This window comes from Microcaecilia unicolor, chromosome 3, assembly GCF_901765095.1.
Source record: "Microcaecilia unicolor chromosome 3, aMicUni1.1, whole genome shotgun sequence".
Lineage (NCBI taxonomy): Eukaryota > Metazoa > Chordata > Amphibia > Gymnophiona > Siphonopidae > Microcaecilia > Microcaecilia unicolor.
Genome location: NC_044033.1, coordinates 352,974,322 through 352,992,185, shown reverse-complemented (window position 1 = coordinate 352,992,185; position 17,864 = coordinate 352,974,322). Strand labels below are relative to the sequence as shown.

General features: G+C 39.4%; 1 protein-coding gene across 1 annotated transcript in view; it reads left to right on the top strand.

Annotated features, from left to right (window-relative positions):
* VTA1 (vesicle trafficking 1) overlaps positions 1–17,500 on the top strand; it is a 184,646-nt gene extending 167,146 nt beyond the window's left edge. The window contains exon 8 of the mRNA XM_030198503.1: positions 16,946–17,500. Coding sequence (XP_030054363.1) covers positions 16,946–17,091 — 146 coding nt within the window. The 3' untranslated portion in view covers positions 17,092–17,500. The remainder of the gene's footprint in view (positions 1–16,945) is intronic.
* The last annotated feature ends 364 nt before the right edge of the window (positions 17,501–17,864 follow it).

Sequence of the window (17,864 nt, the reverse complement as noted above, 5' to 3'; positions counted from 1 at the left end):
CTGACCCTTGATGGCTGTGTCACCGCTCATAATGTGTGAGCTATGGCATCCTCAGCCCATTTTCGTTCTACCTGTATCAAAGACATTTGCAATGTAGCTATGTGGTCTTCTAGCCATTCTTTCACGACTCACTACTGTCTGGACCAGTGTTCCAGGCAGGATAGCTGGCTTGGACAAGCAGTTCTCCAGAATCTTTTTACTCTTTAAAATCCAACTCCACCTACCAGCTCATTTTTCAGCAGGCTCACTATTTACTTGACTATCAGAATACACTTCTCTTGTGAGCCTAGTAGCTAGTGATTCCCATTTGTGAGAATATCATGCCTACTTGTCCTCTGAGAAAGCTAATTTACTCACCCTTAGCAGGTGTTTGAGGACAGCAGGTATATATTCTCACAACATTGGAGTTGTCTTCTTAGCTTTAACACTGTACTGCCAGTTCCGTGTTCATGCGCTGGCCTGGAAAGCACCCACGTTTGCATGGTAGAAGCACTGCTTTAAAGATTTAAAGTGGCAGTACACTTTGGAAGTGTCTTCACAGGGCTCCATTGGACAGTATCACCTATTTGTGAGAATATATGCCTGTTGTTCTCGTAGAACACCTACTACGTGTGAGTAACTTAGCTGTATCCATTTTAGAAACCTAAAATATTTATTTTTCTTGAAGCTGCCACAGAGCCCAGTATTCCTTGCCAGTTTCACTAGGTGGAATAGCAACCTCTCATCCTTCTAGTGGAGTTCTGCTGGATAGTGACACTTTCCTAAAACCTAGATGTCTCAAGTAGCAGATGTAAATCCTAACATCAGTCTTTTTGGGCATAGATGTGCATTTCCCTTTTGAAATGGTGAATACTTTTTATACCAACCCTAATCCAATCCACACCATGCCCAAACCATGGCCCCTTGCCGTTTGTGTGTTTGAGTTTAATGACCCAGACAAGGCACATAAATTTATATGTATAATTCAAATCCAATATAATTCATAATCTATACCTATTTCATTGGGAATAGTATATTAATTAACATATTTATATATAGTGGACCTGCAGAGGTGAGTTCTCAAAGGTATATAAATCTTGTTCAACTCCTCAGAAAGAAAAGATACCTTTTTTCATCATTGGGTCTGAGTAATATTCAATTGAAAATTTTCTTTTACTTCTAACAGTTCACCATACTGCATGATTCTTTCATGATTCTGTATACAGAACTCTTAGCCAGAAGACTTATTACTAAACATATTAATTTTTTTCAAAAATTTGTAACAAACACATATATCATTCTTGTTTCAAACGGCTAGTGAGCCATAAGCAGACAAACTCTTTCAGGAGACTTCTTATTCTGACTTGAATGTTTCACATTGTGCTGCATCATGGGAAGATCTCCTAGGAGAATAGAAAATACAGTCATGCTTTAGTAATACCAATCCTTAAGAATACACACCTTAATCAGAGATCCACATACCTTCTCCTTCAGAATTTACTTTCCTTCTGTGGCTCCATTCAAGATGGCCATGGTGTTTGATTTCCACAATTAAATAATCACTCCTCTTCGTATAGCAGCCAATCACAAGCCAGTGTCATCCACTCCACTTCCTTATTTAACCCTAGCAGTAAGACCGACTTCAAATTATAAATCCATTGTTGTTCCTTAAAATTGAAAAATCTTTCGTAATTGCCACCCTTCCATCCAATGTGTATAGTGTCAATAATTCAACAAAAGTGACCGCTCTGAGAGTCTATGGTTTTAACTGTGGCTTCCTGTTGTGACTTTTTTACAGCAGCTTTTTTCAGCTTTGCTATTTCCTGCACCAGTCTGTGAGATGTGTTCGTCTATATTTACATATGCCATTTGCTCCAGGATCATATGTACCAATATCCAACAACTGAAAGTGTTTCTATGACCCCTGAGGCAGATGAGCATGTCTCGCCGAAACACGGTCCCATGTTGGGTGCACACTGGTATGCCAGTAAAGGTGTTTTTTCCTGGACAACTGCCTGTGTGGATCTCCTTTCATAGACTCCCAGAGCGGTCACTTTTTTGATGACTTTTCTACTGTTTTTGTTGTTTTTGGATCTCCATAGATATGTTTTTATGGTTTTTTTTGCTTCATAGTGTCAATAATTCTCCATCAAAACTGTGGTTTGGTGTTTAAAGTCTAACCAATATTGAACCAACAGTTCCTGTATATTACCAGTTAGAATTCTAGATTTATGCTCATTCAAGCAGAGCTTAACCATGTGCATATTCCTACCAATATAAACACAGATACAAGGACACAAAATTACATATACTGCTCCCATTGTAGGATATGTAGTGGACCTTCTAAGTCTAATTTTGTATCTCGTCTGTGGGTCTTCCAAACTGGACCACATATCAAGGAGGAGCACCATATATACTATGTTTAGTTTCCTGTAACTTAGACGTCTGATCCAAATTCTTATGATAAATATCCATCACTGGTTTTGCCCCTTTGTTAAACTAATTGTAAACACTTTAAAAACGGAATATAGCTGTAATACATGCCAATTTCGGCAGATGATAGATGCAATAGAAGCTGAAGATGTAGAAAATGGAAGAACACATACTGTTAAACCATCTTGTCAAATTATGATATTGACATAACTCTGTGTATAAAACAAACTTACCAGTAAGCCTTGTGTACCACTGAAGCTGGGTATCTGCAATTCAAAAATAGCTGCTAAATTAGCTTTGTTTGAACTTTAAATTCTATCAGTGTAGAGCAAAGTGTCTTTCACTCTAAGAAATTGATTGGAAGACGGCTATTCATTATATAGGCATGGAAACTAACAAAATGTAAATAGGCGTTACGATGTAGAAAACACAGAAGTGGGTAGCTGATCATCCTCCTTTGATATACAGACATCCAAGAAATCAATAGATTCATGATAATATATTGCAAACTTTAAATAAGGATTCAAAGAATTCAACCAGTTGCAAAACAAAATGTAGTTTTTCGGTGCTCATCCAAAGACAAAATGTCATCTAAGAATTGTTTCCAAAGGGCAACAGGACAAAATTCCTCAGCAGGGTACAGGAACCACTGTGAGGGATACAACAAGTATATAATGACATTATATCAAAGGTCACTATCAAAATTGATTTCAAAGGATTAGTTACTTCAGAGAGAATTCTTAAAGCAGATGCGTACTACTACTACTACTACTACTACTTAACATTTCTAGAGCGCTACTAGGGTTACGCAGCGCTGTACAATTTAACAAAGAGAGACAGTCCCTGCTCAAAGAGCTTACAATCTAATAGACAAGTGAACGGTCGGTCCGATAGGTGCAGTCAAATTGGGGCAGTCTGGATTCACTGAACGGTAAGGGTTAGGTGCCGAACGCAGCATTGAAGAGGTGGGCTTTAAGCAAAGACTTGAAGACGGGCAGGGAGGGGGCTTGGCGTAAGGGTTCAGGAAGGTTGTTCCAAGCATAGGGTGAGGTGAGGCAGAATGAGCGGAGCCTGGAGTTGGCGGTGGTGGAGAAGGGTACTGAGAGGAGGGATTTATCCTGTGAACGGAGGTTACGGGCGGGAACGTAAGGGGAGATGAGGGTAGAGAGGTAGTGAGGGGCAGCAGACTGAGTGCATTTGTAGGTAAGAAGGAGAAGCTTGAATTGAATGCGGTATCTGATCGGAAGCCAGTGAAGTGACCTGAGGAGAGGGGTGATATGAGTATATCGGTTCTGGCGGAATATGAGACGTGCAGCAGAGTTCTGAACAGACTGAAGGGGGGATAGATGGCTAAGTGGGAGGCCGGTGAGGAGTAAGTTGCAGTAGTCCAGGCGAGAGGTAATGAGAGCGTGGACGAGAGTTCGGGTGGTGTGTTCAGAGAGGAAAGGGCGAATTTTGCTGATGTTAAAGAGGAAGAAGCGACAGGTCTTGGCTATCTGCTGGATATGCGCAGAGAAGGAGAGAGAGGAGTCAAAGATGACTCCGAGGTTGCGGGCAGATGAGACGGGGAGGATGAGGGTGTTATCAACTGAGATAGAAAGTGGAGGAAGAGGAGAAGTGGGTTTTGGTGGAAAGACGATAAGCTCGGTCTTGGACATGTTCAGTTTCAGGTGGCGGTTGGACATCCAGGCAGCAATGTTGGATAAGCAGGCCGATACCTTTGCCTGGGTCTCTGCGGTGATGTCTGGTGTGGAGAGATACAGTTGGGTGTCATCAGCATAGAGATGATACTGGAAACCATGAGATGAGATCAGGGAGCCCAGGGAAGAGGTGTAGATTGAGAAGAGAAGGGGTCCAAGGACCGATCCCTGGGGAACACCAACAGATAAGGGGATGGGGGTGGAGGAAGATCCATGAGAGTGAACTTTGAAGGTGCGGTGGGAGAGATAGGAGGAGAACCAGGAGAGGACAGAGCCCTGGAACCCAAATGAGGACAGTGTGGCAAGAAGTAAGTCATGATTGACAGTGTCAAAAGCGGCGGATAGATCCAGGAGGATGAGGATGGAGTAGTGGCCTCTGGATTTGGCAAGGAACAGGTCATTACAGACTTTAGAAAGTGCTGTTTCTGTCGAGTGAAGAGGGCGAAAACCGGATTGAAGCGGATCAAGGATGGCATGAGAGGAGAGAAAATCAAGGCAGCGGCTGTGGACTGCGCGCTCAAGTGTCTTGGAGAGGAAGGGTAGGAGGGAGATGGGGCGGTAGTTGGAGGGACAGGTAGGGTCTAGTGATGGTTTTTTGAGGAGTGGCGTGACTACAGCATGCTTGAAGGTGTCGGGGACAGTTGCAGTGGAGAGAGAGAGGTTGAGGATATGACAGATGGAGGGGGTGATAGTAGGAGAGATGGTGTTAAGTAAGTTGGTGGGGATGGGATCAGAGGAACAAGTGGTGCATTTTGAGGAGGAAAGAAGGCGGGCGGTTTCCTCCTCGGAGATATCAGGAAAGGAGGAGAAGGAGGTCTGGGTTGGTTGGTTGAGGGAGAGGGTTGAAGGGTGAAGAGGAGGAGGAGGTGGCTTGGTAGTGAACTCAAGGTTGATCTTTTGCACCTTGTCGCGGAAGTAGTCAGCCAGTGATTGAGGAGAGAGTGACGGGGGGGTGGGAGCGGAGGGCACTTTGAGGAGGGAGTTAAGGGTGGCGAAGAGACGACGAGGGTTAGAGCTGAGAGAATTAGTCAATTGGGTGTAATAGTCAATTGGTCAATTGACAATAGTCAATAGTCAATTGTAATAGTCAATTGGGCGTACTGAAGATATGAAGAAATTTCTGTCACTTCTGTCTTCAAGAAATGATCAATGAATGACGCTGGACAGGGATTCTAGTATAGTTTCTTCGTTGAAAAGTAGGGCATCCTGGCAGCCTCTGTGCATCTTTATTAAATTTTGGTTAAAAAAAAGGTGTCCTGTTAAAAGTAAAGTAAAAGAGAATTTTTGTTTGGATATTACTCAGACCTGATGACAAAGAAAGGTTCCTCTTCTCTGAGGAGTTGAGCATGATTCGTATACCTCTGAGAGCTCACCCTCTGAAGGTCCAATCTATATAATTGTTTAGTTTGTTTATTAACATACTAAATTTAATTTAATACACTCATATTCCACTGAGCCATCAATTCAGGGCAGATTATAGTAAAATACATAATAAAAATATAGCAAAATTCTCCAGATTTCAATCATATCAAGCATAAATTAAAATGATGTTAAATACCATAATCAATGACAGCAGACCCCAGTTAACTCAGTATGTACGCAAATATTTTCCATGTTTTTAAATGTTGGTGAAATGATACATAATTTGTAATATTTCTTTAAAAGGCTAGACGAAAGTGCCATAGTTCAGCCCCTTTGCCTAATAATGTCCCTTGTTCTGTACTGACACACGTCTAGAAAGTCTAACTAATTTCAGTTCATATACTAAAGACTTCTGTGAGGAACATATTTACTATTCCTAATGAAGTTTGAGTTATATATTTCAGCTTTGTAAAACTGAGATTTAAATGTTTATGCAAATCTAACTCAAATAGCGCTTCTAAAATAAGCACCCTAGTACAGATAATGCAGATGCATTTAACAGCACTTTTTGAAGTTGGCATCATAATTTTTGCAATATCTGCTGCATTAACAAACCACCCATTAAATGTAAGACGCAGTCCCTCCCTGTCCCCCACCTTATTCTGCATTTCTCAGTTGGAATTAGAGTATGCTAAATATCAAGTGTAGCATTAACATTTAGCACTTACTAATTCGATATTAACTGCTTAATGCAGCGTAGAAAAAGGACCCTTTTATGAAGCATACAAATATGTTTCATGATGTTCAATATATTCACTTTTACTAGCTGGTATTTGCTTGGATTATAGTTGCCTTACATTTAGAAGCCTGAGGTCTAGTTTGGGAAAAAAAGCTTCACAAATGTTTTTGGTAGTGGTAGCTTAATAAAAGAAAATGGCCTCATGCCAAGAGAGCCGGTACTGAAATAATATGATTAGGCTAGTTTAAAAAAAAAAGTTTCCTTCCATTAAAGGAGTTTTGTGCTGGCCTGTTGCCTCAGATCCCTGAAAGAATTTCCAGCTTCTGTGACACCAAATCTTTCTGCACGTAATATACTTACAGGCAACATTTAGAGTAGGCTGGTTCTTTTGGAATTTCCAAAGGTGTGTGTAGAGACTGAATAATACTGTACACCCTCTACAATTTGATCATATGTAATTGTTCAGCTATATATATATATGCTGTCCATCAAATAACAGCAAACTTTTAAAAAGTCACAGGTTTAAACTAGTTCGGCCATTTCACCAGCAAGCTAAAAAAAATCAGTGGCGACAGATAGTGGCCATACAGGTCTAACAGGTGGCAGATGCCAGAATATTAAAAATGTAAAGCCCATAATAGAATAATTGTTAGTGACTGAAAGAAGAGAGGTGGATTTTTTTTTTCATTTTGTATAGGAGCAATTGCTGCAAGAGGGTTTTTTTTTTCTCATCTTCAATATTTATCATGGCAACATTTACCATTTTTATAAGCTCTTTTTTTCATAGGTAAGTAACATAGTAACATAGTAAATGACGGTAGATAAAGACCTTGTACGGTCCATCCAGTCTGCCCAACAAGATAAACTCATTTTACATGGTATGTGATACTTTATATACATACCCGAGTTTGATTTGTCCTTGCCATTTTCAGGGCACAGACCATAGAAGTGTGCCCAGCACTGTTCTTGTACTAAAGCTTCTGAAGCTAATGTCGAAGCCCCTTAAAATTTACACTCCAGCCCATCCCTATCCAGTCACGATCAGGGCGTAGACCGTAGAAGTCTGCCCAGCTCCCGTTTTGTTTCCAATTACCGGCGTCGCCACCCAATCTCCGCTAAGATTCCACGGAACCATTCCTTCTAAACAGGATTCCTTTGTGCTTATCCCACGCATGTTTGAATTCCATTACTGTTTTCATCTCCACCACCTACTGCGGGAGGGCATTCCACATGTCCACCACCTTCTCCGTGAAAAAATACTTCCTGACATTAGTCCTGAGTCTGCCCCCCTTCAACCTCAATTCATGTCCTCTAGTTCTACTGCCTTCCCGTCTCAGGAAAAGGTCTGTTTGCGGATTAATACCTTTCAAATATTTGAACGTCTGTATCATATCACCCCTGTTTCTCCTTTCCTCCAAGGTATACATGTTCAGGTCAGCAAGTCTCTCCTCGTACGGTTTGCAACGCAAATCCCATACCATTTTCGTAGCTTTTCTTTGCACCGCTTCCAGTCTTTTTACATCTTTAGCAAGATACGGCCTCCAAAACTGAACACAATACTCCAAGTGGGGCCTCACCAACTACTTGTAGAGGGGCATCAAGAGAAATGTATATCCAGAAGAACAAATGTTTGCTGCATCAGGGTACTTAAATATGGAACGTCACGGAAGACTTAAGTACATAAGTATTGCCACACTGGGACAGACCAAAGGTCCATCAAGCCCAGCATCCTGTTTCCAACAGTGGCCAATCCAGGTCACAAATACCTGGCAAGATCCCGAAAAAGTTCAATACATTTTATGCTGCTTATCCCACAAATAAGCAGTGTACTTTCCTCAAGTGAATTTAATAATGGACTTTTCCTGTAGGAAGCCATCCAGACCTTGTTTAAACCCCACTAAGCTAACTACCTTTACCACATTCTCTGACAACGAATTCCAGAGTTTAATTACACATTGAGTGAAGAAAAATGTTCTCCGATTGATATTAAATTTACTACTTTGTAGCTTCATTGCGTGCCCCCTAGTCCTAGTATTTTTGTAAACAAACAATTCACGTCTATCCGTTCCACTCCACTCATTATAGACCTCTATCATATCTCCCCTCAGCCGTCTTCTCTTCAAGCTGAAGAGCCCTAGCCACTTCAGCCTCGTCTCATGGGGAAGTCATCCCATCCCCTTTATCATTTTCATCACTCTTCTCTGTACCTTTTCTAATTCTACTATATCTTTTTTGAGATGCAGTGACCAGAACTGAACACAGTATTCGAGTTACATCATGGACCGATACAAAGGCATACGAAACCACAGTTTGTCCCATTAGATAATACACTGTTGTCCTTATGCTACCATCAAATTAAGAGAAGCATCTTGTTCAGGATTACTTAAATGAACAGACTAAAACGGTGTCCTCTTGCTATAATGAGCTCTTCAGTAATACTTGCCACAGTAGCATTTACTAACCTTGTTTTGGACTGACTTACAAATACATATTAACTGTGCTGTTTGTGAGGATGAATACTTTTATTCGTCATTTTTGTCTTGGTCTTTCCTTTAAAAAAAAAATTGCAATTAACTGTCTACCCAGTTTCACCAAAACTAAATGAAATAGTATTTCCTTGTTTATAGCAAAGTTAAAATTTTCAGTTCTAAAGAAACCACCAAGCCCTGTGTAAAGTATAATGACATTTTTATTGTATTTCTTGGCTGTTTTTTATGAATGTTTTATTTGTAATCCACTTGAGATTGTAAAGACGAGTGGAATAATAAATTCAGCCAATGAAATTAAATAATCTGTAAAAACTGGAGCATGATTTCAGAAGCTTTTTTGGAAAAAGTATTGTGGAGAGCTCTTCTCAGATTAACCAAAGGTAGTAAATTCAATAAAATTAAAGCCAAAGGTAGTAAATGTGTACAGAGGGCCCCAACACGACCTCTGGTGGTAGTTCTGCTTCGAGTTGGCCTACTATATGGAGTAGTACCAGGCCCCACAGACAGTCCGCCCAACTTTTTATTTATTTTGATCCCAACAGGATGGGAGTTGACTTCGGGAAACGCACACTCTAATTGGCTGGCAGATTGCATTTCCTTCACTTATGCCCTGGCTGGGCTGGCCCTAAAGGGTAATACCATCTCAAAATGTGAGAGCCATGGCTGCGTCGGTAGCCCACTTGAGGTCAGTCTCCATTGAAGAAATTTGCAAGGCTGCATCATGGTCTTCAGTCCACACATTCACATCACACTACTGCCTTGAGCAGGATACCTGACGCAACAGTCGGTTCGGGCAGACAGTGTTGCAGAATCTGTTGGGGTCTAGAATCCAACTCCACCCTCCTAGGCCCATTTTATTCTTATTCTGTTCCAGGCTGCACTCTCATTTAGATTGTATATAGTTTCAGGTTAATCTGTTATGCCCTCGCCATTTCGATGCCCAGTTCACCAATGTTTGTTGTTTTTTGTGAGCCTGGATGCTAGGGATTCCCCACTTGTGAGAATCTATAAGCCTGCTTGTCCTAGGAGAAAGCAAAGATACTTACCTATAGAGGGCATTCTCTAAGGACAGCAAGCTTTGTATTCTCACTATCCCTCCCACTTCCCCTTGGAGTTGACTCCTTTCTTATTTTTTAACTTTTTTTGCTGTAGTATAAAACACATTCTCACGGTGGAGCGTGTCTCGTGCTCCACAAAGCTCTACTTATGCTTTTCATAAGTCCTAGACTGGGCGGCGCAGGTCGGCGTCACCCACTTGTGAGACTATAAAGCCTTCTGTTCTCTGAGAATACCCGCTACATGTAAGTATCTTCGCTTTTCCTCCTATATGTTTTAAAAGTAGTACCATGTAATTTCCACTGTGAAGCACTGCGTACAACCAGTAGTACAATAACAATAAGCATTATTATTTACTTGATGAGTAAAATGTTGTAATGGTTCACGAAAAGCAAGGAATAGGAGGTGGGTGAATGGTGCAAATAGAAGGGAAAACTTGGGAAAAGTGAATACAGATATCAAATATGTTCAACAAACTGAAATGTAAAGCTAATGTAAATGTCTGCACTTGCAAAGTAAGTGCAATTTCTGCTGCTTATTCTACTATTTTATAAGAGATACATAGGAAGATATTTACTAAAGTACTTTAAGCAGTTAACATGGGGTCCTATTGATCTGTACATCTGTCTAGAATTTTGGAAGATGGAAATAAGGAAATAAAAAATCAAGTTTTGGATGTACTCTGTAGAAGTTGTTGTTGACATTTCAGTGTGTGTATGGATGCCTTTTGTAGTGTGTGTAGTGTGTGCATGTGATAATGTTTGAATAACTGTCTATACTTTTGACTATGATTTCTGAACATGCAGCATCATTAAAGGACAAACTTTTAAATGTCCAGTTGGGTATATATGCTAATCTCAACTTTGTTAAATGCTTCAGCGACATCTATCTACTTGCTCCCATGATGTGTGATGTTACTGAATTCTATTATTCTGCCTCACTGTATTTTCAAATATAAACCACATTGAACCCAAGTTTGCTTGTGATAATGTGGTATATGCAAGTAAATAAAAAAAAAAAAAAACAACTTAATCCTGCACCTTTTAAGGCACTACCTATCCAACTGGATAGTGATGGCAAAAGGAAAGCAAATTTGAAACAGTGAAGACTAACTCAAAATAACCTGTCTTTGTGGTTATGTTCTACTAATAAGTTAAACGATTAACTGGCTTTCTTGAAAGGATTACATAACCTTTGGATGCATGACCAGGAACAAAAATACACACTTATTTATGCAATATCACAATTCCTCATGTTCAGTCACAAAACAGCCTTTTAGGGTGGATAGTGTTCACAATGAGCTCCTTTTATTATCAGCCAGATAGAAGAGATAAGAGTTTTCAGTTTTGGCAAAGTATAAGTCATTACAAGAAAACAAATATAAGAAAACCAATGGACTGCATTAGGAGCTTATAGCCCATTTAGTAATGTTTAAACAAATGAAAACAAAAATATTTATTTTTATTATAAAACCATGTGTCCCTGAAACATGCTCAAAACAGAATAATCAATTTGTGTATCTAAAATGTAAACTTCTACAAAAGAGATGGAAGTGAAGATGTAATTCCATGTTCCCCAATGAAAGGAGAGTTTAATTTTACTTCCATTTAATTTCAGTATATGCCATCTTAATAATATCAGGCTCCCCAAGGCAGATTACAATAACAGTCAGGAAACAGGATATCCTCACTTAGATCTATCCATATAATACTGTATTGTATAGAACAGTATAGAAAAGTGAACACAAAATAGTTTTACTGCTGTTTCTACCAGCTACAATAATGTTTTATGTTGTTTTAATGATTTCCAGTTTTATTTCATGATATATATGTACATATGGGAAGCTTTCAAATATAAAAACTGTCAAATTTAAAAAAAACCCCAAACACATAGGCAGTCATAAGTGTTTGCTATTGTTTTTATATAGCGCTGCACTTTAAACCACAATATAGCATTGCAAATAACAAATCTAGCTATGGAACACTGGCAAATACATTTTGAATACAACCCTCCCCTGCTTCACAGACCCCTCAGAAACTCCCAACTCCCCTTACACCCATCTTCCCCAATCCCCTCCTAGCATAAAGAATGCTGCGTGCAACTGGTAGCGCTTTACAAATGCTAATAATAATAATAAAGAATGCAAAACCAAGGAGGTTTAATGAAACCGCATGTTTGCTATTGTTTTCAATCGCATCTGCAAATGTTTTGCGTCCCTCAATATAGCGGCAAGCTCCACCTACTGACTTCAGCCCGCACAATGGTCCAGAGAGGCTCATGCCATCTCTTGTCATAAGAACATAAGAGTAACCATAGTGGGTCAGGACCAATGGTCCATCTAGCCCAGCATCCTGTTTTCTAAACAGTGGCCACGGCAGGTCACAAGTACTTGGCAGAAACCCAATTAGCACCAACATTCCATGCTACCAATCCCAGAGCAAACAGTTGCTTCCCCATGTCCGTCTCAGTAGCAGACTATGGACTTTTACTCCAGGAATTTGTCCAAACCTTTTTTAAACCCAGATACGCTAACCATTGTTACTACATCCTCTGGCAAAGAGTTCCAGAGCTTAACTATTCTATGAGTGAAAAAATATTTCCTCCTATTTGTTTTAGAAGTATTTCCGTGTAACTTCTTCGGGTGTCCCCTAGTCTTTATACTTTTGGAACAAGTAAAAAATCAATTTACTTCTACTTGTTCTACACCACTCAGAATTTTGTAGACCACAGTGCTATCTCCCCTCATCCATCTCTTTTCAAAGCTGAAGAGCCCTACTCTTTAGCATTTCCTCATACGAGAGGAGTTCTGTTCCCTTTATCATTTTGGTCGCTCCTTTTTGAACCTTCTCTAATTCCACTATATCTTTTTTGAGATACGGCAACCAGAACTGAGCACACTACTCAAGGTGCAGTCACACCATGGAGCGATACAAAGGCATTATAGCATTTTTGGTCTTATTCACCATCCCTTTCCTAATATTTCCTAGCATCCTGTTTGCTTTATTGGCTGCCGCCACACACTGAGCAGAAGATTTCTGCGTAGTATCTACGATATGTAGAACTTTTTCTTGAGTGCTGAGCCCCAAGGTGGACCTTAGCATCAGGTAACTATGATTTGGATTATTCTTTCCAATGTGCATCACCTTGCATTTGTCCACATTAAATTTCATCTGCCATTTGGATGCCCAGTCTTCCAATTTCCTAAGGTCTTCGTGCAATATTTCACAGTCCACTCGTGTTTTAACAACCTTGAATAGTTTTGTATCATCTGCAAATTTAATCACCTCACTTGTCGTTCTGATTTTCATTATAGCTTCTTGAATAGGAGCCAGGGATTTGGTAGTTAAGTAGTACCCCAGGTACATCCTTCCCCTCTGTTTCTGGGCTGGACTGTTGTGCTTCAAATCAAGAGGTAGAAAGCATGAGGCTAGAAAGAGAAGCTAAGATATGACTAGGGTGCTGCACTACAGCCAGGTTTAACTCTGTGTGAAGAAATCACCGCAGTGTGGTAACAGCCAAAGCCAGTGGGCTATAATGACAATAACTATGATCTTGCAAATAAGTGCACAGTATAATGTTATAGTAAAATGGACAAGTCTAACTCACTGTTTCAACAAGTAGATGAACATGAAGTCCACCTGGAAAAATCATTTTTGTTCCAGTCTTGCTGAGGGATAAGCCAATTTTGCTGCTCCTCGTATTTTAATCATCTTCACCAGTGGTGTGGAATTTAGTGTGTCAAAATGGTGTGCTGCCTTAATACAATGCAATATGAGCAATGCTTCTATCCTGCCCTTCTGGTTACAAGTACAGCGCTCCATGAACAGAGCCCTCAGCATCTTGGTTTTCCCTGTATTCATTATTCTATTATTTATTTATTTATAATGACATTTACATCCCACATTATCCCAAACAAATATGAGTTCAATATGACTTACATACAACAGTGGTAATAATGAATGAGGAATTAAATTCATTACATAGTAAGAGTATAAAGAAAAAATGAAAAAGCGTGAAAAGGAGCTTTATACAGTCAAACTATTGAATAACCAATTACACAGTAGGATATCATGAAACTTGTGATACAGATTTCAATTGATATTGTACCTTTGTATTTATTTCTACTGTCTGTTGAAAGAACTTCCTGAAAAGGAAGGTTTTTAGTAGTTTGCAAAAACTAATACAATTAGTTTCACTTCTGATTTGTTTCTGGAGGCAATTCCAGCACTTGGTTGCTTGATAGGTAAATCCAGTCGTAAGAATTGATTTATAGATAACCTTTATTGCAGCTTCTGGTTCCTAGAGCAGCGTTTCGAGTGGGGAGTTCAATTAAAGATGTTATATTGTCTGGCGCTATGCTGTATATTATTTGAAAAACAAATGTGCATAATTTGAAAGTGACTCTAGCTTTTATTGGGAGCTTTTGTAGCAATGGGGGTGGCCTTTCCAAAATGTGTTTCTTTGCAAACAAGTCTAGCGGCAGTGTTGTGATTGCAGTTTTTTTTAGTAGTGTATAATTACATCCAGCATAGACAGTGTTACAATAGTCTAGCTGAGTTAATACTGAGTTAACATGTGGAAAATCTCAGTTGAGAAAAAAGGCCTTATTCTCTGTAAATACAAACATCAATTCTGCTAGCCTGCACGTTCTTTAGTATAGGGGTGAGCATGATGTAGCCCTTCTCCTTGGGGAATAGACCATGAGATAACATAAACGATAGGTGTAATGTAAGGGATGAGATGAAATGGCCGGGTGCTCCTTTTAGGAGGTAGCTCGGACAAGTGTCAAGAATCCAGTGTGAGTGGAGTATTTGAGTAGGTAAAGATCTTAATTGTGTCCGTAGTGAGTTGTGAAAAAGAAGGCCATATTCTATTGGGTTTTACTCCTGTATTCAGATGTGACAATTCGATGATGTAATCTATGAGGTCACCATTGGACATCATGACATCCTTCCTTTTCTTAATGATCTTTTGCTCAAAGTATTGGGCCAATTGTTCTGCTTGTTTAGTAGGTTATTAATCAAACCTTATAGTTTTGAACTGTCTCCTACATATTTTTCATAGTTTTTGTTTTAGCCTGTTTAATTATGTTTTTATATTCTCTTACGGTCCATTGTAGTCTATTTTCCTCATTTTTAGTTTTATTCTATTTTCTCTCTAGCTTCTTGCAGCGTCTTTTTTATTGTTAGAATGTCTTGATTAAACCAAGGGGCTAATCTCCTGCTAGGTCTCATTTTTCTGGAGCGATGTTATCTAATGTATACCTACTGCAATTGTCTCATCTCACTAAAAAGTTGTCAGAATTTTGGTTAGGGAATGGTTTCTCGTCAAAGATTTTGGACCAGAATTCTATAGCATCAACTTTCCCTCTCGATTTAAAAGGGATAGTGCCGTTTCCAGACTTCGTGATATTATTCTCGTCTGTCCCATAAAGAGAAAACGTTAGCTTGCTATGGTCAGACCATAATGTAGGTTCCCATTTCATTTGGTGTGAGATGAAACTTCAAGAGATTGGGTGAATTTCCACGGTCTTAGAAACTTTTTAAAATCTTGAATTTTAATATCATTAGTGTCTTCAAGATGCACATTAATATCACCTATCAAAATTAGGTTTGTGGAGTTGACACATATGTTTGAGATAAACTGTGTAAAGTCTTCTTCAGCATCATACCAATTGTCTGGGGGACAATGGAATAGAATGAGACAGTTGCTCTAAAAGAGAGATATCACTAATTTTGCAAGCTAGTATTTCAAGGTAAGATGAAATAGTATATGAAGTTAGTTCAACATTGAGAAAGGACTTATATATTATTGCTAATCCTACCTCTCTTTTTGTACCCTAAGGGACAGATGTCATTTAGTTTTGGGCCATCTTTAGAATTTAGCCAGGTTTCTGTAATTAGGAGCAACCCGAATTGTTCTTCCTCAATCCAATCCTTAATTAGTTCTGTGTTATTTACTACTGATCTTGCATTGATGGTACAATGATTTGGCACTATTTTTGTTGTATTTTATGTAAGTTAGGTGACGTTTTGAGCTGAGATTGTTTTTCCTAAGTTGGTTATATTTCCTCCCTGACTCCACCCCCATTACGCCTCTCTACTGCCCTGTTTTACTACATGCGGTTAGAGGTGATATTCAGCAGTACTTCCTGGTTAAGTGTTGCTATATATCAGTGGCCAGCCCACTCAGCATGCTGCTTAAACCATGCTAAATATCGACCCTAGGAGTTTTCTTACAACTGAGCATGTAAGATCTTAGCCTGGCTTGATATGTACAGTAGATTCTAAAGATTCAGAGTTCTCTAGAAAACCTCTGAGCCAAATAAGCTTTTATCTCATGGGCTCCATCAAATGATGCTACCTCCAAATGTGAGGATTTGCACGTGTACATTTGGCTCTTATGTTAATTATCATTAGTAGGGAATTTAACTATATTTGGAAAACATATGATCTAATTCCTCTGATGTATTTTTCAGACTGCAAAATTTTCTTGTATCATCTTCATTTTGTGTATATATCGTTTAAATAGTCTACCTAACTCTGGGGGGGAGGTCATTTTCACCATGTTTGAATGACATAACTATTAAATTGTTTAATTAGTGACTTCTTTCTCTTCACATGTTGGCGATAAAGCTGCAGCTCACCTTCAGGGGCTAAGCATTGTCTTGAGACAAAGCTGGAGAGCATTTGTGCAGTTAGTCGTATTAGAACAGAAAGGAGAAAAATGTCACTATGCAGATGTATGTTGTGGAATAAACGTTCCAGCTATGGATCAATTCATTATTCCATGCTGACGGCAAAGTCAGTACAACAGTAGCCACTGTTTTGTGCTGAGCATAGCATTCTGGTAACTAACTTTTCTGTAGAATTACATCCTGCTGTTGACGACATATATAAAGGACAAACCTTTCTCAACCATATCAGTTTCTCATTCTGAAAAGGTACTGGACAATGAGCCATCAGGGCTAAAAACTATTCAGCAATCCAACACTGAGATTCGAGAAAGAAACAGGTTCCAAAAGGATAACCAAATAGCAAGTGCACCATATGCTTTAGGGAATTAAGTCCAAGCTTACTTGTTATGTTAGAATTGAAAATACATCTAGATTTCATTTAATATAAAGCTTTTTCATTCTCTTTTTGCTGTTTTAGTTAATTTCTTTTTGTGTTTTCTTGTGCTTCCAGGTGATCTCCTTTTAACACCAGAAGACTTTGCGCGGGCTCAGAAGTTCTGCAAATATGCTGGAAGCGCTCTGCAATACGAAGATGTCGGCACTGCTGTGGTGAATCTACAGAAAGCCCTCAAGTTACTCACTACCGGCAGAGAATGAATCCTTTGTCCCAACAGAGTTCATAGCTCTAGCCTAAAGAACTAAGAGGCCTCATTATTCCACCTTCACCCTATCTGATGAACACAGCCATGAAAACCCTTGACAATGAAATCTGTGTCTCTCTATCAGATGCTTACTGTTTCATTAATCAACAGCCTTAAGATAGCTTCATTGCTAACATAACGGAGTAAGAAATGTTTGTGTGCAAATGGGTTTCATACTATCGGGCTATTGGTGAGGTGATGGAGGCGCATAGAAGATTTAGAACAGATGCTGATGCTTCCGTTTTACGTCTGGAGAATCTGTTGACTCATTCTTTTCAGATGTTTAAGAATTAAAAAATGTGGCAGTTGTGTAATCTTTGAGTCTGAATTCTTAAGCAAAAAATATAAAATCAGCTTCAAAATTTTGTGTATTTGTGTACTGGAAGAAATGGAGCACTTCAGAACCATGCTTCCATTATGTGGGGGGAGGGGGAGGAAAGCGTTTTTTAAAAATTGTACAGCAGTATACAAGATGGTGCAAACCCGTACGGGTGTCACCTGTATGCATTATCAGGAGCCTAGTTTGGGCAGAGCAGGGGCAGAACTGAGACATATATATTTTATTTATTCATTTGGATTTTGCTCACACCTTTTTTCAGGAGTAGCTCAAGGTGAGCTACATTCAGGTACTCTGGCAATTTCTCTGTCCCAGGAGGGCTCACAATCTAAGTTTGTACCTGAGGCAATGGAGGGTTAAGTGACTTGCCCAAGATCACAAGGAGCAGCAGT